Source organism: Amyelois transitella, chromosome 21 (genome assembly GCF_032362555.1).
Source record: "Amyelois transitella isolate CPQ chromosome 21, ilAmyTran1.1, whole genome shotgun sequence".
Taxonomy (NCBI): domain Eukaryota; kingdom Metazoa; phylum Arthropoda; class Insecta; order Lepidoptera; family Pyralidae; genus Amyelois; species Amyelois transitella.
The window spans coordinates 1,066,211-1,093,486 of record NC_083524.1 but is presented as its reverse complement, the minus strand read 5'-3'; the positions used below and the strand labels follow the sequence as shown (position 1 = coordinate 1,093,486).

At 38.0% G+C, this 27,276-nt stretch overlaps 1 protein-coding gene and 2 non-coding genes across 4 annotated transcripts; 1 reads left to right on the top strand and 2 right to left on the bottom strand.

The window, feature by feature from the left end:
* The first annotated feature begins 415 nt into the window (after positions 1–415).
* Positions 416–27,215, top strand: LOC106143272 (calpain-D). 2 transcript variants are annotated; one of them, XM_060950266.1, is made up of 21 exons: positions 416–850; positions 2,184–2,315; positions 2,737–2,795; positions 3,072–4,368; positions 5,236–5,367; positions 8,749–8,894; positions 9,608–9,722; positions 10,530–10,657; positions 11,524–11,611; positions 12,376–12,518; positions 13,184–13,293; positions 13,743–13,920; positions 14,843–15,042; positions 15,763–15,859; positions 17,648–17,832; positions 19,422–19,672; positions 20,005–20,169; positions 20,748–20,859; positions 21,433–21,705; positions 22,091–22,233; positions 22,561–27,215. In XM_060950266.1, exons 1-21 carry the CDS (start codon positions 609–611, stop codon positions 22,745–22,747), a joined length of 4,383 nt encoding a protein of 1,460 aa, XP_060806249.1. In that variant the 5' UTR covers positions 416–608; the 3' UTR covers positions 22,748–27,215. The 2 variants fall into 2 exon arrangements, with proteins under 2 accessions (XP_060806249.1, XP_013200774.1); XM_013345320.2 differs by having other exon boundaries at positions 13,181–13,293.
* Trnai-aau (transfer RNA isoleucine (anticodon AAU)) lies at positions 16,175–16,248 on the bottom strand. The gene has a single exon. It is a non-coding gene; the product is annotated as a tRNA-Ile (tRNA).
* On the bottom strand, positions 16,702–16,775 carry Trnai-aau (transfer RNA isoleucine (anticodon AAU)). The gene has a single exon. It is a non-coding gene; the product is annotated as a tRNA-Ile (tRNA).
* Positions 27,216–27,276: the final 61 nt, after the last annotated feature.

Here is a 27,276-nt window from a genome sequence, read left to right as displayed (position 1 = left end):
TAGGTACCTAGAATCTACAAAATATTTGAAAACTAGCTGCGACCCGGAGCCTCGCTCCCGTGGGAATTTCGGGACAATAAGTTCATATTTTTTCAATATTTTTTGCTTGAAAGGTAGAAAACATAAAGGTCCAAACATCTTTACAAACTTTTCGCAGAAAAATTATTACTTGCGCCATCTTTTATGAAGAATACAAACTATTTATTAACATACAACCTTGACACTCAGAGTTCTTTGTGGATACGAGGACACGAGATTAAATTTTTTATTATAGATCTAGATGGCGCTAATGAGCAAATTTTGATTAAGTAATAAAATAAAATTATACATGTATGCAATTATGATCTATCATTATATAGTAATATCCGTATAATTGATAGGTCTTCTTCTAACTTAACGAAATTTTGCATAAACTACCATAAATGTATAGTCCTAAATAAAAATAAAAAGCTGTCATCAAAGCCGGAAACACTAATACATCTATGCCTATACAAAAAAAGTTATACACAAACAACATGGTGGATCAGCTGTTTTCATTTTTCTTACATCGGATTTTGTTTTGATAAAACGGCGTATTGTTATGGTTTCATAGCCATGAGTGAATTAAAATGGGCTCCATCGCTTCTGTGCTGCAATGGCATTGTCAGACATGCGGCCAAATCAACCCTACGGAGAGTGTAAAGTGTTTAAAATGCTCCACAAAACGTATATCGAACCATGACAGTGAGCATTCCAAAGGAATTTCTAAAGGGGATTCTTCGCCGGAAAACAATTCACACACAGGAAAAAGCGAAGGAACTACTCCTGGCTCAGCGCCCATTGTTATACCGACGGAAAATCACTTCAATAGGTAAGTTTTTGTGTAGTTCCTATCAGTCCATTGTTGCTAGTGTCAAGTCTAATATCGATTTTTTAGGAGTTCAATTTAGGTTATATTTCTATTGTATTTCATTGTGAGGTGGTCGTAATGGAAGTTCATTAACTTAATTATCATCGGGTGCCCTTTATGTAGTAGGCGTGTGTCAGTAATTGTATGAAATGTAACTTTTACCCACACAATGACAAAGGGTATGTACATAAATTGATATTTCTTGATGTTATGTGATTGAATTCCACTTTTATACGTGGTTTAGAGGTGTGTACACTTAAGTTTAATATAATTAGATTGTACCCTGTGTGTATTTGACTGTTTAAGTGAATTCTTATCCATTTTAATATATGAAAGTGTAAAAAATCAATACTGATTTCAAGTTAAAATTGTGTTAAAAAACTTTCTTAACAGAACACATTCTGTAAGTTAATTTCACTCAAAGTATAGTAATGAAGTTATTGCAACAAAATTTTGCATCTTTCCATGTTATTAGACAAAATTTAGATCCTTATTTTTATATTCTTTTGATAAATAGATCCAACTCAATCACACACTACCTATTAAAACTTATTATGTTACCTTACCAAGCATCTAATGCTTTTGTTTGAATGCTAACTGATGCTGATAACATTGTATTCCCAGAAATTCATGCAAATTATATTTATGAGCAAAATATATATTATTATTTAAAACCACAATCTATGCTGGGTGAGGTTTCCTTGTTAACAGTGAATTCAACTGTTGGATTATGGTCATATGCCAACTCTGACCTTTCTTGGCAGAGCTTTTACCTGTGACCTATCCCTTCCACCACTGGAATTACTCTTTTACTTTTAACAAATCTTTAATTCAATTAAATAAACTAAAAATTAAACAAAATTTTTGCACAATAACCTTTAACTCACTTCAAAACACATCCAGTTGCCTGATAATACAGGTTTTCCACATCGCATCTGTAAGAGCATTAGTTAGCGCTCGAACCAAATTTAATAATAATAGTGCAGAAGAAATGGTAAATAATCAGTTTGTTACCGCTTTTTCTGCACTGACACCTTGGAAGCGGCAGTAAACTTAGTTTTAAGTAATTTATAGTCACCCAATGTTGGGAAACAAAAGATGTGACAATTATTAAGCGATATGAAGTTTCCTATAATAATGAATAAAAATGATGAATTTGAATTTGAAATGGCCTCAATGGAATTTGAAGTCTCATTGCATCAAATTTTTAAATTCAATCACCTCGAGGGTTCTACCACAATGGCTCGAATTCTAAGATGTTTGTTCTACTAAATATATATTTATTTGTTAACAGCGGATGGTCGTGTGTGGGTTCAGCTCCGGACGCGAGTCGCGCGTGGCGTTGCGACTGCGGGCTACGCAACGTGTCGGCCGCGTGGCGTTGCGCCGCCTGTGACAAACTCGCGCCGCACGCGCCCGTCTACAGGTAACTGTCTATCCCTTTATATCTCTACTTGCGACCCGCCCCGGCTCTTGAATCACTCTACCTGTTACAAAAAGCCGCATCAAAATCTGTTGCATAATTTTAAAGATTTAAGCATACGTCTGTACGCTTAAATCTTTAAAACAGACTAAAATAGCGACTTTATTTTATACTATGTAGTGATGTTCATGGCCAACTCTTTTGCCCTAAATACTATAACAGGCATAATTTTAAGGGTGTGACCATGTGGTTTTGGATATTTTAGAATAGAACCACTCCATATCGTACCCATGAATGTCGTTAAATACGACTAGTACCTACATAATACACATAATTCTGCATAAGCTTTTAAAGCATTGAGCTGCCTGTGTCGCGATTGCAATGTACGAGATTATACCTAGATTATTTCACAATTTATTTCCAGACTGTCTGACGATGAGGATCAAGCTGCAGGGATGACGGACAAGGATAAGTCGGCCCAGGGTAAGTATCTTATTTTTTTAAATTCTGGTGTCCACACAAACGAATTCACTGATACCGATTATGAAAAAGAGTTTGAGAATAAAGGATTTCGGATATATTTTGTAACTTATCAACTTATTGATTAATGAAAAAATGGAGTCAATTTTTTTCATTCCCCTGGCGTTGAGGGAGACCTGGGCCCAGCCCGACCCTGGATTCTTCTCTGACTTCCGTATTTTTAAAAAATAGAGCATTCTTCAATGAACTAAGCTGTTAACAAGAATAATAATTTTACAGATAACACTATGATAAGATCCAATACCCTGGCTGTCCCGTCATACAAGCCCACATCTAGTTACTCCGACGGCAGGCGTCTCAACCTCGACTTGGAATCCCTCAGGCTGTCCCCTACCCAGCTCACTGACCAAGCCCATGGCGTAACCAGATCCTTATCCCATGGTTCCGTTATCAACTCCCAGCACAACTGGTGGAAAGTTGATGATACCAGGAGCACGATAAACAGACCCACAAGTTTAATGGTCTCCGAAAGATACGGTTACAATACCCATTATCATCCAAGAGAATCATTCCTGAGGAGTCTTCACACGGTCACGAGAAGACCGAAGAAGTGTAGCGAGAGCAAGTCCAATTGGGAGTTGAATTACGTGAAAGAGTATCAGAGGGAACAGTCCAAGGCGTTGCATCTGAAGAAATGGTCGTGCAGTAAGTGCACTCTGGAGAATAGTGGGTTGAGGACTCACTGTGAGGCGTGTTTGTCGCCCAGGATATCTCCGTTAGCGAGGATACCCAATGCCAGGGGATTGAGTGTTACCACTTTGGGTAGACACGAGAGTTTCAACAGGGAAGGTGCAGCGTCATTACCCACGTCTGGTGGAGTTATGATAACAGTCCCCGATTGGCCACAAACTGGAAGTTCTACACTTGGAGGGTCTTTCCGGAGGTCTATAAGCGCCCAGAACTCCCCAGAAATCAGACCTACTTACAGACGATCGTTTTCTGAGCAAAACTCAGAAAGAGCTGTCGGCAAAGTTATATCGAGTAGACGGAGTTTGAACGAATATCAGAAGTCCTTAGCCAATTACTGCAGTATATCAAGATCTGATGAGAGGAAACTGCCAGGGGTTCCCGATAAGAAGATAGAAGAGAACCACGTGGAAGACAAAGAGTGCAGTTGGGATTCGAACGCCGAAGGTGTGATATACGCGTTGCCAAATAAAGGGAAATATAAAGACTTGAATTTGCAATTGCAAGTGAACAATAACGGCACTAGGTATTCGTACGTTTCCGTTCAGGATACGAAGAACGTGATGAGCAATTCTCAGAACGAGGCGTTGTATTCGAACGATGTAAGTGACGGTGATTATGCGCGGATAGACGAGTTGTTAGGTGCTGAGAACTGTTTATCGCCGGTGACTGAGGGTGTTGGTGCGAGTAATATAAGGACTTCACACATAGGGCCCTCGGTACCGAAGGATCCGAGTACAAAAGTGTTCAATATGCTGCCATCTGTCGGCAAAGTGGCGCATAATCCGCGAGATCCGTCTAAAGTGCCTTTTTCACAGCAGCAGCCCAAGTGAGTATGCTCATATATTTTAAAAATGATTTCTCTGTCTCTAATATACTTTCGAATTATATTATATAGTTTGTTTGTTATTTAATGAATTATTTTTGTGTTGAATAGATCATTTATCGAGGAAGGCTTTAGGCTAATCACGCTGCAACTATTAGGAGCGAAGAAATAATAGAAAATGTGAAAAATATCGGGGAATATGATTCATCCTTGACAGCTTCAGTCATGCCCAAAATAACTATTCCACGCGGACAAAGTCGCGGGCACATCTAGTTTGTGATAAATCATTAATGCGTGGTGACCGCAACGCGGAACCTGCGGAATCATATTTTACATGCGGAATCTATTGAAGGGAATCTGTGATTCTTAGCATATGTCCAATATTATCAAAAGCAAACTGAGTTTGTGGTTCGCAAAAACAGCATCCTGGTGTAGTAGCGAAAAAACAACATAGTCATTTAGGGAAAAATGAACTTGGAATTCTTCTTTTAGGCGATATGGGCCAGTAATTATCTGCAAGTTAAAAAAAAGCCTAAAGCCTTCCTCAATAAATGGTCTATTTAACACAAAAATAATTTTTCAATTCGAACCAGTAGTTTCTGAGATTAGCGCGTTCAAACAAACAAACAAACTCTTCAGCTTTATTATATTAGTATAGACTAGCGACCCGCCCCGGCTTCGCACGGGTGCAAAATTATAAATGTTATTATACATAAAAACCTTCCTCTTGAATCACTCTACCTGTTACAAAGAACCGCATCAAAATCCGTTGCGTAATTTTAAAGATTTAAGCATACAGACAAACAGACTAAAATAGCGACTTGTTTTATACTAATGTAGTGATAATGTTATTCCAAACGAACATTTCAGCCGAGAGAACCGCATGTGGCAATGCAACGAGTGCTGGTTCGCTTACAACGCGTGGTGGGCGCGCGCCTGCGACGTGTGCCGCAGCGAGCACTCGCCGCGCGCGCACGTTACGCTCGCCATACACCGCCACAGGTGCGCACGCGCAGGCTCTCCTTCTCATTGCTCGTTCTCGCTCTAAAGAATTATGAATGAAAACAATATACAGTCGACTCTCGTTAATTTAAACCTGCGATAATTCAAAACCTCTATAATTCAAAGTTATCACGAGTTCCCTACGAAATCTCTTTATATTTCGAACTAAATCCATACATTTTTTTACACTTGGTAATTCAAACGAAAAGATCATTGCTATATAATAAATTAAACGACGCGTTAATTCAAAAAGTTGCAGAGAGAAAGAGGCGGATATTTTGCGACAAGTTCAACGTGTATTGTTTTTGTTATGATTAGTTTGACAATTTGACACACACTCTAACGAATTGGTTTGTGTTATCATTCTGTTACTGTTACTCTTTCGTTGTGTATAAACCAAATAGCTGAACGTGGCCATTCAGTCTTTTCAAGGCTCTTAGCTTTGTCTACCCCACCAGGGATATCGACGTGACCGTATGTATGTATGTAAGAATATTACGCCCTTCTGGCGAGTAGGGGAACAATACTGGAAGAGTTTCTTCAGATGTTGCATTTTCTCTTACCGGTGGTCGATTTGCTTGGGCGATGTACTAGCATCAGATTTGGGGCTGGTGTTCATTTTGAAGAGCGTTTCGTTCTGCTATTTAAAATGAATTCTGTGTCAGTTTTGAAGAATGTTCAGTTTTGTTCTTTAAAAGGGACGATGTTAAGTGCTTGGGTAGTTTGTAGCTTGTATTTTGACATATATTAATATACAGGGTGACTTTTAATTCAATTGCATAAAGAACAATGGCAGACGCCCATACATAAAAATAGTTGAATCTAACCGGCAGCGTCTTAGCATCAAAAATACCTTAAAATATTGTCCGGCACTTACTGAATAAATCTCTTAAAGATATTCGTCTTAAGAAAGCCGGAAAAAAAAGATTTTTCGATTTGAACTTTTAGATTTTTTGAGGTTATCTGTCATTGTCAACTGTCAATAACAAATACTGGAGGATACTTGTCTTCTATCAGTACCTACGAATCTAGTTTTTTGTAATGAAAATATCTTCGACTAAAGATTATAAGAATGTTTTAGTTAGTACATAATCAATAATTCTATTTAGACGAATCTGGCAAATTGTTCCATACAGCGTGTACTAATACATGTGCGTAAAATGTCGAGGAACGACTACGCTCTGCGTCCCCTTTACGCAACATTACTTCTTACTATAACAAGCCCTACTTGAACCGTCATCAATCCTTCTTATTTGTAATTCAAGTGACTCAAACCAACAATTATCTTAACGGGAGTCGAACCCACGGCAATTACAAAACAAAAGACTGCTAGAAACTGAGGGAGTCAAATAAGAACTGAGATTCTTATCTCAGTTCTTACTTAGGGTATTTTTTAAATAAGACATTTCCATATTTTTATCTTTTTTTATTCTTCCTCATCATCTTACCTTATAATTATACGATCTAAGAATTCAGCTGGTGCAGTTATATTGTTTTCATGTCTGGCCCATCCTAAATACCATACCACAGTCATAACATGAGCACAACATCAATTAGCACACCGGATTCGAGTATTTCTATGACGAAATGCCATGTTCATTGATCCAAAACGGCAACAAATTCAAAATCCAAGAAGCGATGGCACAGTCAAACAATTAGGAGGCAAAATCGAAATCCTTAAAGCAAGCACAGGTCACACAAAGAAATATCAGAGTCCATATTTGACGGCCTCTGTGGCTCAGCGGTAGTACGCTTGTCTGTGACACCGGAGGTCCCGGGTTCGAATCCTGGCCAGGGCATGATGAGAAAAGAACTTTTTCTGATTGGCCTGGGTCTTGGATGTTTATCTATATAAGTATTTATTATAAAATATAGTATCGTTAAGTTAGTATCTCGTAACACAAGTTTCGAACTTACTTCGAGGCTAACTCAATCAGTGTAATTTATCCCGTATATATTTATTTATCCCGTATATATTTATTTATAGGCAATCCAAGTCGAAGAAATGAATAAAAACAACACATAAAACAATTCCAAACACAACCGACACAAAAAGCACGGGGGCATTTATGATTGACAGACAGCGACCTTTGAGTGTTGTCATTACAATAAAATCAAACAGCTCGGCAAAAATAGTTTACAGGCATTTTAAAAATGCATAAAAACAGAATTATTTTTGACTAAGTAGGTAAGTAGTATATACTTTTTTAATTATTGAATTATTACAAGTATCCAATTAGTTAAAGAAATAGTTTATATTCGTAGTCGCTAAAATAAAACCAGACGAATTTTATTGGGTGGTAACACCATAGTGTACGAAAAATAAGAAAGTACAGGAAATCAAGTTAGATTTTTATTAAATGTGTTGTTTTTTCTGCGGGTTTAATAAAAATTGATTTATTTACGTAAATAAATAAAAAAATATTTTAATAAGTTGTACCTAAGTAACATTTTTAGACGCTAATTTTATTTTCAACTATTTTTCTGCCATTTTTCTTTAACTGTTAAGTGTACCTATCTAAAGGATATTTAAAAACGTTAAAATAAAAATATCGGTTCATATTTCAGAAAGTACGAAAAAAAATAAACGTATCAAAATCCACGATCCTAAATACGTCATATCACCCCGGCCGGCGGAAAAGCGACGCGTAAGATTCAGAGGTCAACGACACAATTCATTCAGCTGAGCGATCTCGACAACTCTGTACTTTACTTGATCTTGATAGTAGAAAAATAATTTATTTTTCAGACATTTATTTACATGTTAAGTTTTAATTTCTTTTTGTAGTATTGGTCTTTAATAAAGCGTGTGACGTAGTTTTTGAGGGTTTTTTAAATGTGAAAATGATGACGTTTAATTTAAATAAAAATAGGCTCAAACGGCTCAGAAGCATGGGTATAGTCTATGTTTAAAAGGATGCAGTTGTTTTAAATGTCAACCTGTATTAAATTTAATTTATTGAAATGTAATATGACGCGAAAAAGTGCCTGCGAAGGCCCTTTTTCTGAATAACAGATTTTCACAGATAGTACTCACTATGACAGATAGTAGGTACTCATCATAATAGGTCGTTCTCACTTTTACAACAAATCCTTTTCCCCGGCAGTTCTCGCTGTAATAGATCATTGTCAATGTGACAGAGTTCTAACTCCAATAAATACTAAAGAATTTATATAATAGTTACTTAAGTTCTCACTCTGACAGATGATTCTCTATCTGTCAGGAAGTTATCCTTTTCTCCGGCAGTCCTCACTCTGATAGGAAGTTCTCATTTTAACTGATAAATCTTACCCTGACAGGTAGCCTTCTCTCTCTGACAAATCACTTCAACAATTATCTATTAATAAACTAACTAGTCTTATCATCAACAAATTTCACAGTCCCAGATCAACAAACGCGCCATCAGAGGCGAGCGGCGGTGCCAAGGAATCGAACCTGAACCGCCAAGAGCCGCCCAAGAAGCTGACTGTACCCATAGCGTCGCTGGACCATGATTTGAACAGCGACGAATTGTTGTTTGCCGTCGGTAAGTTGTTGGTTGATATTTTTATGTTATCGGTCATCAATATATACACAAATATAATCATGTCTTATATCCCCTGCGGGGTAGGCAGAGCCAACAGTCTTGAAAAGACTGATAGGCCATGTTTAGCTGTTTGGCTTAATGATAGAATTGAGATTCAAATAGTGACAGGTTGCAAGCCCATCGTCTAAAAGAAGAATACCAAGTTAATAATCCTTAAGTATTATAAATTCAAATTTGAAATAAATTATTCATTATTATTTTTCAAACATCTTTTGGTAACAGGTTAGACAAATTATTTACAAATATTGACAGGTTACTAGGCTAAAATAAGAATGCCCAGTTTGTAAGCCTATCCCTTAGTTGCTTTTAACGACATCCATTGGAAAGAGATACGAGTATGATCCTATTTTTTCTTCTAAAGTCTTTATATTACTTTTTGATTTCAAGAAAGTGCTGCATACTGATCATGTATAATTAACACGGATCAATTGAGTGGTTTCACAAGAATGCTGCGGTATTTATAATATTTTTACTTCACATGTTGCTGACTGATCATATTTTTTTTCGGATGTGAAAACTTTTTAGTTACATGAACATACAGTCTTTACAATACAGCCTTTAAAAAATTTGATCCCCATCTATGGCTGAGGTTTGTAAGAGGGTCCATATAAAACTGAACTCTGGGATCGACATAATATTTTTTTTACATACAGATTCGAACCCCCCTCCGCCGCCGTGGTCGTGCGGCCGCTGCACGCTGCTGAACGACGCGGGCGCCGCCGCGTGCGCCGCCTGCGCGGGCGAGAAGCCGCCGGCGCACAGCTATTGGTGACGTTTGGTTTTCTTATTATTGTCGTAGTGTCTTTAGACGACATTGTCTTTTGTAAATTTTGTTGTACGATTAAACGACAGGTGTCATTATATATTATACGATTTGGATTACAGTTCGTTTTATAGTAAGTTATTACTGACATATTAAAAATAAAGGCAGGGGTAGGGAATTATTAATTGGTCTGATATCCTTGCTCTAACAAATTCGATACTTATTCAAATTTATACAGTTACTTGTTGAAATCTATGAAGTTTAAGTAATGAGATATAATAATATTAACCACCCTTTGTGATGGACTTGTTCTTAATCGTTTTGCCATAGAAATGCCTCTGGTTCTGTTGTGAGAGGGTGCAAATCAAATATGCCAAATGAAAGACGATGTCTTCGAATCCCACCGCTGCCACCATAAAGTAGGCGTCAGGCTACTTTATGGTGGCAGCGGTGGTAAAAATTACTAAGGGGTTTTATTTAAATGTGTTGATTTAAATGTTTTTTTTTGCAATACATTTACATACATACATACATATGGTCACGTCTATATCCCTTGCGGGGTAGACAGAGCCAACAGTCTTGAAAAGACTGAATGGCCACGTTCAGCTTTTTGGCTTAATGATAGAATTGAGATTCAACTAGTGACAGGTTGCTAGCCCATCGCCTAAAAGAGAATCCCAACTTTGTCAGCCTATCCCTTAGTCGCCTTTTACGACATCCATGGGAAAGAGATGGAGTGGTCCTATTCTTTTTTGTATTGGTGCCGGGAACCACACGGCACATAAATTTACATATATATTTCACATTTTCAGGACGTGCAGTTCTTGCACGTTACAGAACCCATTGTCGGCATCTTTATGTCTGGCCTGCAAGACTCCGCCAGTGCCGAAGCATGGCGTGCCAAGCTCTTCGGCAGATACAAATCATGTGTCCAGTTCTGGTATGTTTATTTATTTATTATTTATAACCAAATTATTAATTTATCTTGATCAAATTAAGGACGTCCTGGTGAAGGGTCAGGTCAAAAGTACCCGAAACCGCCGAGCTTGCATGAAGAGACTTATGAATGTGGATGAAGCGAAGGAAGTATGCAGAGATCGTGGCAAGTGTAAAGAGGTAATCTCTGCCTACCCCTCCGGGAAAGAGGCGTGATTTTATGTATGTATGTATTTATAACCATCAAAGAATGATAAAGTAAGAATAGAACTTAAACTAAAGATTAATTTAGAACAAGGCACTATTATTTCTAAAAAAATTTCTTTCGGTAGGCCATCATGATCACGATGAGTGAAAATTACGTCTAAATCGGCCCAGCCCATGGAAAAATAAGCAGCCTTAAACAATTTTTTTTTGTTCATACCGTCCCTTTCGAATTCATTAATTAGAAAGAGATGGAGGGTTTCAGGATAAGTTTAATGTTTTTCTCGTTTGAAGTTTGTTTAAATGAGCGCTTTATCACGTTGGTTTCAATTCTATTGGTGTAGTCTGATCCAAACGTGTAAACGTCCTTCAGTATATATACCATGTTCATTATTTGTTTTAATTCGTTGGCAGCGAAAAGTTACATACATCCATACGTATGGTCACGTCTATATCCGTTGCGGGGTAGACAGAGCCAACAGTCTTGAAAAGACTGACTGGCCACGTTCAGCTGTTTGGCTTAATAGTAGAATTGTGATTCAAATAGTGACAGGTTGATAGCCCATCGCCTACAAAAAAATCCCAAGTTTATAAGCCTATCCTTTAGTCAGTGAAAAGTTACTTAAAAATTAACTAATGTGGATGTATGTATGTTTGTATAAACAGGTCGCAGTCCGTCACCACGCCGATTGCGTAACACACCCGCCTTGCCGAGACGTGGGTCAAGGCACAAGACTCCGCCGCCGGAACAGAGGTATCAATGAAAATCATTGAACTTTTTAACATAATCACATCTTTGTCCCTTGTTGGGTAGACAGAGCCAACATTCTTGAAAAGACTGATAGGCCATGTTCAGCTGTTTGGCCTTATGATAGAATTGTGATTCAAATAGTGACGATTGCTAGTCCATCGCAAAAAAAAGAATCCTAAGTTTATAAGCCTATCCCTTAGTCGAGTTTGCGACATCCATGGGAAAGAGATATAAGAGATAGTGGTCCTATTCTTTTTTTCTATTGGTGCCGGGAACAACTCGGCACTATACTATAATAATAAAAAAAAACGATAAGTTGAAAATGCTGCCGTGAAGTTTGTTCCGCCGCTTTTTCTACTCATGCGCTTTGGAAGCGGTACTAGATATAATTAGTATGTGACGTCAATAAGTGATACCTTGTATACAATTTTGTAAAATAAATCTATTCTATTCTTCAAATAGAATAGATTTATTTTACTTTTAATGTGCCGTGTGGCTCCCGGCACCAATACAAAAAAGAATAGGATCACTCCAAATCTTTCCCATGGATGTCGTAAAAGGCGACTAAGGGATAGGCTTACAAACTTGGGATTCTTTTTTAGGCGATGGGCTAGCAACCTGTCACTAGTTGAATCTCAATTCTATCGTTAAGCCAATTAGCTGTGCGTGGCCATTTAGTCTTTTCAAGACTGTTGGCTCTGTCTACCCCAAGGTATATAGACGTGACCATATGTATGTATTCTTCAAATATCTGTCTTCTTTTTCAGATCAGAATCATCAGAATGGTCGTGCACAGAATGCACATTCTCCAACAAGAGTGCGGCGCAGTCGTGTGAGATGTGTCAGTCTCCGCGGACCAGGTTACTGCCGGCCGCGCCAGACCAACCTTCTTTGGACGACGATGATTCACGTATGTCGTTGTTTTCAGCTGTAATGATTATCATTTATCAGTCGTGTGCATGTTGGGTTGAAGGTAAGAGTTTGGTGGCGATTAAGGGATATATATATGGCGCAGTCGAGTGAGATGTGTCAGTCGCTAAGGACCAGGTTATTGCCGGCCGCGCCAGACCAACCTTCTTTGGACGATGATGACTCACGTATGTCTGTTTGTAAATACTTTATTGTACATAACAAATTTTAAGTATGTAGTACATTAAAATACATTAATAATAACGATGTACAAGGGCGGACTTATCCATGTGAGGGATTTCTTCCAGTCAACCAGGTAATTCAAAGAAACATGGCTTATTTCTTACTGTATTCATTGTAGATTAACATATCTATACTAACATTATAAAGCTGAAGAGTTTGTTTGTTTGTTTGAACGCGCTTATCTCAGGAACTAATGGTTCGAATTGAAAATTATTTTTGTGTTGAATAGTAATAAGAGTAATAAGTGACAGGTTGCTAGCCTATAAAAAAGGATCGCAATTTTATAAGCCTATCCCTTAGTCGCCTTTTACGACATCCATGGGAAAGAGATGGAGTGGTCCTATTCTTTTTTGTATTGGTGCCGGGAACCACACGGCACATTCGTGTACCAAAAAATTTTTAATTTTCCCTCTTCCACAGCAGAGGGCTCCGACGGGGAAAGACAGGAGAGTACGCCCATGGAAGTTCTGAAACTGAGGGAGGAGAGCCACGCTTATACTCAATGGCAGGAGGTGTTATCACATTGTTCGTCGGTAAGAAGACTCCATTGAAACCTCTAACAGACACGTCTTCCTCCTGGCTTTAGTCCAGGTAACATCCTCACCACTCTGGAGAGGAGCCCGGGGTATGCATTTGACCATGGATCCTGGATTGGGTGAGTTAGGTTTTTACACGAACCATTTGAAGACTCCCATTTGACCTTCGCAAGTTTTGCAGGGGAAACTTAATACGTATTGGATCCTGGTTATAGGTCAAGTTGCTTGAAGGTTTTTATGACGATGTTTTCTCTCACCGTAAATGCAATAGTTGGTATTCATAAACATAATTTGGTGAGGTTACGAGGTGGGATTTGAACCCGTGTCTTTGTGCAACACTGGTCTTAGGAAATTCATCATGTTAAATGTGGGGGGGGGGGGGGGGGGGGGCATATCGTTTGAGGTTTTCTGTTCACAAAAGTGATTTCGATTTTGTATAATTCCAGACAGGATCCGCTTACGTGGACTCGTCGTTCCCCGCGTCCGCGCGCTCCCTGTACTACGGCGGCGGCGGGGAGGGCGCTGCGGCGCGCTGGCTGCGCCCCCACCAGATACACGTGGACGCGGACCCCAGGCTGCCCTGGGTCGTGTTCCGGGACCCGCGCCCCTCCGATATATCGCAAGGTGGGGGGCAAGCTATATGTTATCTACTATTTGTAGTAATAAAACCATTAAAGACTGAACGAAAATTAAAACTATCTATCGGAACGTTGTCTACTATTTGTAGTAATAAAACCATTAAAGAATGAACGAAAATTAAAACAGTTTATTGAAAAGTTGAGCTATACAAATGGCGGGAAGCAGCGTAAGGAAAAAAGTTGACGGGCGGTGCCACAACCGTGCCACAGATAAAATATTCTGACACAGGCATGAGCGTTGTTTACATTATTCCAACACTATCGGCTGACATTTCGAGTCGTAAAAGGTTGTGATATCTGAATCGCGCTATCGAGATTCGTGTAGGTATATTGGTCTCGCTGCGATGACGTTTAAATCAGAGGTGGAGGGTGCAAAAAGCTTACAACAGAGAAGATACAGTCTAGATCCATAAAATCACGTCTATATCCCTTGCGGGTTGGACAGAGCCAACAGTTTTGAAAATACTAATTGGCCACGTTGAGCTGTTTGGCTCAATGATAGAATTGAGATTGTAATAGTGACAGGTTGTTAGCCCATCGCCTAAAAAAAAATCCCAAGTTTATAAGCCTTACACTTAGTTGCCTATGACGACATCCATGGTAAAGAGACGGAGTGGTCCTATTCTTTTTGTAAATAATAATAATAATAAATAAATATCTTTATTTTCTCCACAAAAACAACTTAAATATATAACAACGATATACATAGAATGATATAATTGAGAATAATCCCCCATGTAAAGATCTAACAATCTCTCGCAGGCGTCCTTGACAACTGCTGGCTCCTCTCAGCGCTAGCCGTGCCGGTAACCTGCTAACCGATCGCCCAAAAAAAAGAATCCCAAGTTTGTAAGCCTATCCCTCAGTCGCCTCTTACGATATCGCTATCTATATCTAAACTATCGCAGGCGTCCTTGGCAACTGCTGGCTCCTCTCAGCGCTGGCCGTGCTGGCCGAGAGGTCGTCCCTGGTGCGGGGGGTGGTGGTGCGCGGCGACCCCGGCGTGGGCGCATACCAGCTGCGGCTGTGCAAAGATGGCCGCTGGCTCACTGTCACCGTGGACGATTTGCTGCCGGCCAATAAGAAGGGCCACCTGGTTTATTCGCAGGTGATGTGATTGCTTGGTGTTTAGGTTACACATGCATACATACATGCGTACATACATACATGCATACATACATGCATACATGCATACATACATACATGCATACATACATACATGCATACATACATACATGCAAGCATACATACATACATGCATACATACATACATGCATACATACATACATGCATGCATACATGCATGCATACATGCATACATGCATACATACATGCATGCATACATGCATGCATACATGCATACATGCATACATGCAAGCATACATACATACATAGGTAGATACATGCATGTAATCACAGTAGGTAGTAGATAGGTAGGGTAGAGAAAGCAGACAGTCTTGAAAAGACCAATTGGCCACCTTCAGCTGTTTGGCCGTTCACGATTTAGTATTTAAGAGATATATATTTGTAAATTGACGTCCGATGAAAATGCTGTAGTGTAGTTTGTTCCGCCGATTCTTCTACACATGCGCTTTGGAAGCGGTAGTAGTTATAATTAGATTTAAGTGGTGTGACGTCAATAAGTGATACCTTGTATCCAATTTCGAAAATAAATCTAATCTATTCTTTGGCTTATTGATAGAATTGAGATTCACATAGTGATAGGTTGCTAGCCTGTCGCCTGAATGAAGAATCCCAAGTTTATAAGCCCACCTATCTATATTGTAATTAGTTGATAATTTTCTTACGAAGACTTTTTTTTTTACAGGCAAAAAGGAAGCAACTATGGGTACCGTTGATAGAGAAGGCTGTGGCTAAACTACACGGCTGTTACGAAGCCCTTGTATCTGGGAGAGCTATCGAAGGTAAGGCTTGTTTTGTGACTTGTGCGTTTTATTTACAACTAGCGTCCCGCCCCGGCTTCGCACTGGCAGCATTTATAGTGTTAATTTCTTCCTCAGAAAACCCTCTTACCAACATTTCAAACAGGAACAAAATTCTTTCACAACTTGTCGACATTAGCGCATACATACATACTGGCAGAGAAAATAGGGTGATTATACTTTATAATATGTACTTATAGATATATTGTTCTTTTTTACTACGCTTTTTTTCTCTTAAATCTCGTTCAAATCAATAGAAATTGAAACTTAAAATAAATTATGTGTACAAAAACATTGTGGCCCATGAGGGGATCGAACCCGCGACCTTCGCGTTATTAGCACGACGCTCTAACCAACTGAGCTAATGGGCCGGTTGACATGTTTGTTGAAATTACTAGTCAGTATAAATTCAATTTCGCCCGCGTTAAAATTATAATTCCCGTTTTTCTCGTTGGAATTGATGAAAAAGGAAAAAGAGCCCCTATTTCCTTTACCTAAATGTCAAGACTATTATGTCTATCAAGTTTCATAAAATAAATTCAATACCTTCAGCTGTTTGGCTTAATGATAGAATTGAGATTCAAATAGTGACAGGTCTGTAGCTCAACGCCTTAATGATCTGTTATGAAATAAAATGGGACTATCCCTAAGTCGCCTTTTACGACATCCATGGGAACGAGGTGAAGTGGACCTATTCTTTTATCCATACTGCACATATCGAATTATATAAATAGTAATAAATCTCGTATTAAATTTAAATGACTGTTTTTTAGTCACCAAATGAACTTTCGATCACACATGTAAATTTATTAAAAAAAATATTTTGGCCCATGAGGGGATCGAACCCGCGACCTTCGCGTTATTAGCACGACGCTCTAACCAACTGAGCTAATGGGCCGACGGCTGATCTGACAAAATTCGGGATTAGATTATAACGTTTGTTGATTAATCCGCTATCGTTTTTGATAGTCTTTTTATTTATTGCCCTTTTATTATCAAAAGTCAATAAAATTATAATCCTATAATAATTTAAAATCCTTATTATAACTTCTAATAATACATACATACATACATAAAATCACGCCTCTTTCCCGGAGGGGTAGGCAGAGACTACCTCTTTCCACTTGCCACGATCTCTGCATATTTCCTTCGCTTCATCCACATTCATAACTCTCTTCATGCAAGCTCGGCGGTTTCGGGTACTTTTGACCTGACCCTTTACCAGGACGTCCTTAATTTAGTACTTCTAATAATACTTACTGTTTACTTAGGTTTTGATATTTGCGAAAAGCAAATCCCAAGGGAAGTATAGTTTTGAACTGGATTAAAGGTGCCATAATTGTGTCGTTCTCCATACTCTTTAATTATACATTCGCAAATTTTTAAGAATATTGGTTCAGTAGATAACGCGTGAAGAGGTTACAAACGAACAAACAAAAGAACTTACTTTCGCATTTATAATATTAAATGGGATTGTGACAAAGATAGAATAACGGTGCGTACAGATTACATATCATAACATGTTTATTTGAGCTGAGATTAGTGCGTTCAAACAAACAGACAAACTCTTCACCTTTATAATATTAGTATAGATGTGTCCAACAAATGTATTGTGATAGTGAATAAAGCTTTTATCTATCTATCTATTTACTGTGTACTGTTTTGTTATTCAAAGTTTTGAAACAATATCAGATAATGTGGACGTGTCATACAACAAATATAAACAAGATTGTTACAACTCAATAAAGGAACTTTGTATATTTCCTACAGGTCTGTGCACACTAACAGGAGCACCTTGCGAGTCGGTGTCCCTGCAGGCGGGGGGCGCGGGGGGCGCGGGAGGGGCGGGACTCCCCCTGGAACAGCTGGACAGGGATCTGGTGTGGGCGCAGCTGCTGTCATCCAGACAGGCCTCGTTTCTCATGGGGGCCAGTTGTGGTGGGGGCAATATGAAGGTCAGTGTGATTGATATCCGCCATTTTTTTTATACATACATATAATCACGTCTATATCCCTTGCGGGGTAGACAGAGCCAACAGTCTTTTAAAGACTGATAGGCCACGTTCAGCTATTTGGCTTGAAGATAGAATTGAGATTCAAATAGTGACAGGTTGCTAGCCCATCGCCTAAAAGAAGAATCCCAAGTTTATAAGCGTACCCCTTAGTCGCCTTTTACGACATCCATGGGAGAGAGATGGAGTGGTCCTATTCTTTTTTGTAATGGTGCCGGGAACCACACGGCATTTTTATTTTATTTGATTTCTTTTTGCATTAACGGAGGATATGGAGGAGGTGACATATAGCAGGTCACTCTTCTCTCTTCCTGGTTCCCGGTTTAGTCCCGGTCTTCGTCATTCTGAAAAGGAGCCCGGGGTATGCCTTTGACCATGGATCCTGGATTGGTTACATATAGGTCACTGTGAAATGTAAATGAAATGGTAACCATGTAGTTAGAAGGAAGACAAGAGGAGGGGTATAGCGGTTGTGAAGTGTCTCCCACTGAGGGCTTGAGTCTTCTTATAGAGAATAAGACCAAAATGCCTCTTGGTGGTGTGGAGGGAAAGGTCGGAGTGGGAAGACCTAGACGAACGTATCTTGATCAAATTAAGGACGTCCTGGTAAAGGGTCAGGTCAAAAGTACCCGAAACCGCCGAGCTTGCATGAAGCGAGTTATGAATGTGGATGAAGCGAAGGAAATATGCAGAGATCGTGGCAAGTGTAAAGAGGTAGTCTCTGCCTACCCCTCCGGCAAAGAGGCGTGATTTTATGTATGTATGCCTCTTGGTCTTGACTTGGGACTTCTCGTTGCCATAGTTAATAATTTTAGGGTTAAATGTATGTTGTTTGCAGCCATTGGCTACATATTAAGAGAGGAGTAAGGGGGAAAGGAGATGAAGAACTGCGCCCTGCTCCCAATCCTGGATTTTAAGGGCGAAACATAGCACGCGCGACGCCGTTTTTATCGCGCGAAATACTATCGCTTTCCTGTCTCACGTCATATTAAAAAGCTAAACAGCTATGCGGCTTTTGGACCAAATTCAAATTAAAGGATACTTCATATCGCTTAATAATTGTCAAAACTTTTGGTTTCACAACATTGGTTGACGTTAAATAAATAACTTAAAACTAAGTTCACTGCCGCTTCCAAGGCGTCAGCGCAGAAGAAGCGGTAACAAACTGCAATGCAGCATTTTCTTCAATAACGTCAACTTCACAAATATCCAAACTTAGAATAGAACGTGGACGAGAGAATACATTGTTTAGATTAATATATTTATATGAGATTTTAATAATAAATATATATATATATATATATATATATACTAGAGGCCGCCCGCGACTTCGTCCGCATGGAAACCCTATCAATCCAAATATAAAGATAAAAAGTAGCCTATGTGTTATTCTGGGTCTTCAGCTACCTACATACCAAATTTCATGGTAATCGGTTCAGTAGTTTTTGCGTGAAAGAGTAACAAACATCCATACAAACTTTCGCCTTTATAATAGTAGTAGGATAGGTACTCAATTTGTCAAATACTTTCAGGTCGACGAAGAAGAATACCAGCGCCTCGGGCTCCGCCCCCGCCACGCTTACTCCGTCCTCGACGTGGTGGAATTCCTCGAGGCTTCCTCCCCCACTCGGCTGCTGCGTCTCCGGAACCCCTGGGGCCATTACACCTGGCGCGGGGCCTGGGCTGCCGCCTGTCCGAGGTGGACGGAACAAGCCAAACGAGCTTTACAGCATGATGACAAGGATCAGGGGGTGTTTTGGATCAGTTTTGATGATGTGCTCAAGTGAGATATGTTCTACATACATACATACATACATACATATGGTGACGTCTATATCCCTTGTGGGCTAGACAGAGCCAACAGTCTTGAATAGACTGAATGGCCACGTTCAGCTATTTGGCTTAACGATAGAATTGAGATTCAACTAGTGACAGGTTGCTAGCCCATCGCCTAAAAAAGAATCCCAAGTTTGTAAGCCTATCCCTTAGTCGCCTTTTACGACATCCATGGGAAAGAGATGGAGTGGTCCTATTCTTTTTTGTATTGGTGCCTGGAACCACACGGCATTTTTTCGCTTCATCCACATTCATAACTTATATATGTCTCGCCAACAGATATTTCGACTGCATAGACATATGCAAGGTACGTAGCGGCTGGCACGAGGTCCGCCTGGCTGGTATCTTGCCCCCCATGTCCTCCACCAGGCACCTGACGTGTTTGCTGCTCACCGCCACGCAACCCACTGAGGTGGACTTCACGCTGTTCCAGGAAGGTCAAAGGTATTACATCATCATGATCAGTTGAGATCTGGGTCTTTAGAGACGTTTGTTTTGGTACCAGGAATGGGTATCAATAGTCATCTGTCATTGGTAGATTCCCTTCCCAGGATAGGAGTCTGAGGTCTTAATAAGTCCATGAATCAGGAATGTGTAATTTGGGCATTAACCTAAAATCTTCAATCTATCATCATCCTAGGTGTTTCTCTTGGTAGCTTCGTTCCTTGGGTAGAAAACGAGGTTTAAAAAAGACCAGGATTCAGATATGGGGAAGTCAGGTACACAGAGCGACTTTTAGCGAAAAGAAGAAAGTGCTTAGTTGAAAGAAGGACTCTCTTACATACATACATACATACATATGGTCACGTCTATATCCCTTGCGGGGTAGACAGAGCCAAAAGTCTTGAAAAGACTGTATGGCCACGTTCAGTAAAATATTACTCGCTTTTGTCCCCAGGAACGACAGCATACCTACATATATACTTACATACGATCACGTTCCCTAGTGAGAGTGTGGCCCGTGAATTATGTCAGAGAAGTAAAATTTTTGGATGATTTAATAAAATTTCTTTTTTTTTCAGAAACTCAGCCAAAAGCCAGCGATCTCAGTTAGACTTGTGCGTCGTCGTGTTCAGAACGAAGTCGGGGCCGAGCGCGCAAGTTGGCAAACTTGTCGCCCACAGCAAAAGACAGGTTGGTTTTGTTAATAAAAGAGGTGGCTCATGTGTTCAGTTGAAGTGAAGATATGTCTTAATATATTGAGATAGCCCAAAAACAAATACCTTTTTATGTGATATTTTTTGCAATGATTAAAATCAATTACTGCGAATGTGTGAAAGACGAACGTATATTGATGAAATTAAGGACGTCCTGGTAAAGGGTCAGGTCGAGAGTACTCGAAACCGCCGAGCTTGCATAAAGAGAGTTATGAATGTGGATGAAGCGAAGTAAGTATGCAGAGATCGTGGCAAGTGGAAAGAGGTAGTCTCTGCCTACCCCTCTGGGAAAGAGGCGTGATGTTATGTATGTATGTATGAATGTGAATATATAGCGAAAGAAGTATGAAGGGATCGTGGCAAGTGGAAAGATGTAGTCTCTGCCTACCCCTCCGGGAAAGAGGTGTGATTTTATGAATGAATGTGAATAAAGCGAAGGAAGTATGAAGGGATCGTGGCAAGTGGAAAGCTGTAGTCTCTGCCTACCACTTTGGAAGAGAGAGACGTTATTTTATGATTTGTAAAGTCAAACGTTATATATTATTTTCAGGTCCGAGGCTTCGTCGGCTGCCACAAAATGCTAGAAAAAGGCTTCTACCTAGTGGTCTGTCTAGCTTTTAACCACTGGCATACAGGTCTAGAATTAGCCCACAGTTCAGCCTGGCCTAGACACGTTTTGGCCGCCCATTCGTCAAAACCATTGACTGTGGAGAGACCTTCGCTTCATCCTCATATATTGGCTGATGCAATTATTGGTCTGACGTTAGCTAGAGGTCAACGGCATGAAGGCAGGCAGGGAATGACTGCGTATTATTTGACAAAGGTAAGATTTTTGTTTAGTACCTGGGTAAAGTTTCTATAACATGTGTCGCCTATTGTTATTTTCGAAGATTTAGGCTATTTTCTTTTCAAGTTCGTTCGAAATTTGTTCTTTATTTTTTGAGTTTATTTATTATAAACCAGATAAGAACGAAACTACATTTTTTTTCTTTGTTATGCTATTGTACAGGTTTACATAAATAACCAAACAAGATTATCTTGTGAGCTGGATCAGAACAGATAGGGAGTCGCTCCGTGACTTTTTTAGTCATATATCATACGCCTAAAATGTGCTTATTATATTTATTGTCGCGCCGATAAATTGTGCGTAATTGTGAGACATGGCCCGGCACGGCTTTGACCCTTTTAGTAAGCAATTTGTTTCTCAGGGCTGGGCCGGACTTGTAGTGATGGTGGAGAACAGACACACAGACAAGTGGATCCACGTGAAATGCGACTGCCAGGAGAGCTACAATGTAGTTTCTACCAGAGGAGAGCTTAAGACTATTGACTCGGTACCGCCATTGCATAGGTAAGTTTTTTAGCTTAATTCCCTGCAAACTATAGGTTTAATTTCAATTAATCAAGAAATCAAGTCTCCAAAAGCGTATGGCGGTTAAAGGCTGGTTAGTCGCGATATCGCGTGTCTTCTCATTGTTGGCGTTAATCCCGGTAACATCTTTGCCTCTGGAAAGGATCCCGGGCCTTTTGACAATTGGTTTACTCGTGTTTTAAACACAGCGACACCCGTCTGACCTCCGCTATCTTTGCAGGAGAACCTAACCCATATTAGATAATGGTTAAGGCTGCATTAGATAAAAATTTATAACAAACACGTTTATTTTTTTATTATCAACAGACAGGTAATAATAGTGCTAACGCAGCTAGAAGGCAGCGGTGGTTTCTCAATAGCTCACCGGCTAACACACCGACTGGCTGCCGGCGCAAGACTTCAAGATTGGTCGCCCACACCCGACACTGAAAGACACCGCCCCCCGCTACCAAGACGATTGTACGGTTTGCACGCACCGAGGCTTATTACGTAATTTTACAGCTTTATGACCCCAAATTTTTGATAAATTCCGTTATTGTTAGTAATCTTTAAAAAAAAATTCACGGCCATAAACAGTTCAATGTTGGATATGTATCAGGGTTTTCATCAAGTTGTAGTGAAGTCTTGAACTTCGAATGGAAATTGAAATTTCATTCGCGTTGTTTAAAATTAGACTGGAATGGATTAGAGCTGGGTTTATATACTATTATATATACAGTTAAGTCGCCAATTACGTAATATTGGTGTCAGATTTCCTGACATATTAAAGCATGGCAATAGCTACGTCGATGATATGTTTGTATGATCTTAAGCTTATTACACAGCTATGCAAGGTTCACTCAGATTTGGTACTGATAATGGTTCCGTTATAAGGTTTTGTAATGGAAGTTCTTAATAAATTATCAAATTTTTACTTTTGTGATCATTGTCCATGGAAAAAGTGGTTCACTGGACTGAATCAACCCTTATTATATTTAATCTCGATTTGAACAGGTCTATATTTTCATATCGCCAAATCAAGAATAAATATATTTTCCAAATTTATCAATCAAAGAAAAGGCAGCAGAAAATAAATGCTTCAAAAACAACCAGATGGGATATTAAAATATGTATTTTGAATGTAAAGATGTTTGAAACTGACATATTATCTGTGCAATTTGTATTTATAAGTCATTACCTGCATTAAATATATAGTACCTATAGCTTATAGACTCATAAATTTTGAGGTGAAATAATTGGTAGTTTTTCATAAAAATATTCCTCTGTTTACACTAAAAGTTCCGTTTTAATGAAAATATTCTTAATTAAAATCTGTCGTGGTTTTTTTTCTGTTGGTAAAACTCAAATGACGAAATTGGTTGAAAACAGAGAAATATTTCAAATATACACCTCATATTATGTAGTTTATATCTATGTCTACAAGTTTATATGAAGAATTGTCTGTTATTTCATCTTAAGCAACTTTGTTTTGTCCACATGTGACATTCATTCCGAGAAAGAATAGTAAATAACTGTGTTAATAAAACAGATAGTTGTCAATATTTTTTCTACTAAGCAAATTACCGTACCGGACCAAAGAAAATGTAACATAAATTACATTTTTTTCGGACCGTGTTCTGATGTTTAATTACACGCCAATAGTATGCACACGTGTGTTATTTCTTGACACAGCTTCCTTTATGCGAACTTAGTAACAGTCAAGTTAAAAAAATAATCGTTAAATTGTTCATTAGACAAAGATTGTTGTAGATTTTTCAAGTTAGCAAATTAGTAACTGGAGTGAATTTTTTTTGTGCATAGACCTTAAAATTTCTGATTATCAACATCCACACTTAAATTAGTGCCAAGTGCCACTAACGCATTGTTAAAAGTTCGCGTAAACGGGGCACAATTTTACTTGTATCTCAGTGTTCTAGTTATCATAAATTAACAATAATTGTATAATAAACACAGTGAATCCCAATCACAATTGTTAGAGGCATTGTAGTTGTATTTTGTACACGATTGTAAAAGTGTATGTAATGTAATTTTGAAAAGTGATATTAATGCATCTTTCATGACATTTTTTTCGATAAATATTTTTGTTTTTTTTTTAGCTCTAGGTTTTAGTCTCGAATAATCTTAATGTAATTGTTTTTCGGAAGTTTTTAGCGTTACATTCGTGCGTGTTATGTATGACTAAATATTAAAGTGGACAGTAGTTTTATTTATTTGTCTTTTTAAATTTTTTGAGTCATCTATGAATGTTTAAGCAATGTAAATAATTCACTTTATAGATTAGATAACGGCATGTCCCAGTTATTGTTTTTTTATGCGCGTTATGAGTGTCATTAAGAGGTAACACCGGATAACGTTTTGTGTATAAACGTATTTACCTGATTCTACTGATTTTAAATATGAAAAATATATTTTTCTTTCATATTTTAAATATGAAAAATATATTTTATTTTCATATTTAAAAAGATCGGAAGGAAATAAGGTTTTTTAAACAGGTTTATATGTTTGCGCGGTTTAATAGCCTCTGGTATATCCTCTTAAAGATAAAAAGACAATTTTACTGAATTGTGATTTAATGCGAAATTTCATTCCATCAATACTCATTATTTAAAAAATAATTATGATTACTTTTAATTGAAATTGTTGATTTTTTTTTTACAAAAAATTAAAGAAAGAAAATTCTTGCCATTTTAGCTTTACAACGATTTTTTTTATATTATATTTTTTTTAAATATAATGGCCTAAATGAAGACGAAATGTGCAATATTTTTCTGTGTAATTTAGTATTTAAAACTGCACAAATCGGCACACACTAATATGAATATAATTAATATTTAATGTAGTTAGTTGCGTAATAATTAGTAATTTCGATATTTTAATACTAATGAACGTGTAACAGTTTAAAAAAACAAGTTGAAAAATTGAAAAAGCAACTGAACGTTGCTTTTTCAATATTTTGCATGATTTAATGTATTGGTTTTAATTTCTAAAAATACATTGCCAAGTCTTTATTTTTTAAGGGGTTAGACAGACTTATTTATTGATTAATTTTTATTTATACGAAATTAATTATTATTAATTACACACAAAATCATACACATTTGTATAAAAGGTCTACTTAATGTCCATTATTTAATTTTTCGGACAATTATCAGTTTAGGCGATACGATGTATGTTTCATACGTTTTATAAGTTTCATTTACATTTGGAAGAATAAATCGTTATCACAATTTTTAAATCACAATTTATAATAACAATGCTAAATGTTTTATGCAACTTAATAGAATTTGTGTGATTGAATATGTTGTAAATTATTTTACACGAACAAACGCTTTATAAGGTAAATCCCATGTCCCATAAAAGTTTGCCATTTTATATCTTCACGTGAAACTGTGTTTACTTTTAAGTCTTAAATTTTTTTCTCACAATGTTATAGTTTCAATATTCGATACAATTTACATCGCCCAAAAGAATCCCAAGTTTACAAGCCTTTTACGACATTCACAGGGACGAGAGTGGTCCTATTTTTTTTCTATTGGTGCCGGGAACCGCACGGCACATTAGTACTTATTGATTATTATAACTTTATTTCGTAAATGGCAAACTTAGATGGCCAGAATACAAATTTTTGTGGATCACATAGCAGCGTATCTCCTACTTTTAATCGTGCCATAAACAAAGAACTCTGTTCCTTGAAACGATTCCACCGAAATAATGTGTAAGGTAATAAACACCCAGTATAAATACAGTTCTACCACGTTTGTAAGTCGCCTTGGCCAATATTTGACTGCGCAGATTATGCAACCGAAGAACTCATTGAAATAACGACCTTATTACAAGCACATTAAACTTTAAATCCAAAAACAAAATGTCTACTGCTATCTCGCTTATAATAGTACGGTAGTGGACAATTCTGTTTGCGTTTCAAATGGTGCGCTCTGATTGGCTCAAATTCAAATATTTTCGCGCCGACTTCTGCGCAGAAGCAAAGGTGTGACTTATAAAAGTGGTAATATATAGATACTGTATGTAATTAAGTTTTCAGTGAAAGTTCCATTTAACGGGGAACCCCTTAATGTATATTAATTTAGTGGTAGATGTTAGATTATTTATTTTAATTTTATGTACAATAAATAATGCACTTTATTCAATATATTTTGAAATATAAGCAGAATATTAGTGTTAGTATTTTAAACTAATTGAAAGAGTCAATTTTATTTTATTTAAAACATAGACATAAGAAGTACTAGACAGGATATTTACTATAAAAAAATAAGACAAATTTCCATTAATAATATGATATTTTGACAGTGACATCTGCTGATCGGCTTGCCCCTTGCGGGGTCGATAGAGTCAACAGTCTTAATGATGGAATTTAAATTTTTCATCGTCCCTCAATCCATCCATAACACAAGTCTCGGACTTACTTTATTTTACTTTACATCTGTGTAATTTGTTGAAAATGAGCGAAATGCATTGTATCTGCCATATACTAGGTTTGACGGCCTCTGGGGCGCAAGGTAGTACGCTTGTCTGTGACAGCGGAGCTCCCGGGTTCGAATTCCGGTCAGGGCGTGACGAAAAAATAACTTTTTCTGATTGACCTGGGTCTTGGATGTTTATTTTATTAGTATTAATAAAAAATATATGATCGTTGAGTTAGTATCTCGTAACACAAATCTCAAACTTACTTCGAGGCTAACTCAATCTGTGTAATTTGCCCCGTATATATTTTTATTATGCGGTCTGTCGTCAATGTCCTGTCTATTATTTTATATGTCTGTGGAGTAAAGGAACAGAGCGCACTAATGAATAAGATGTATTTTATTGTCACAGTTTTATTTGTCAACTAATATTATGTTTTGTAGTTGAACGACGCTTATTTTACGTGTTAGATATACGTGGATGCATGTTATTAAGTATTTATGATAAGTATAAGCGAATAAAATTATTTAAATTTCATATGTTTTTCTTTTGTATTTGAGTTTCTTGCGTCTAGTCGGGAGTCTTACATAGGGATTTGGG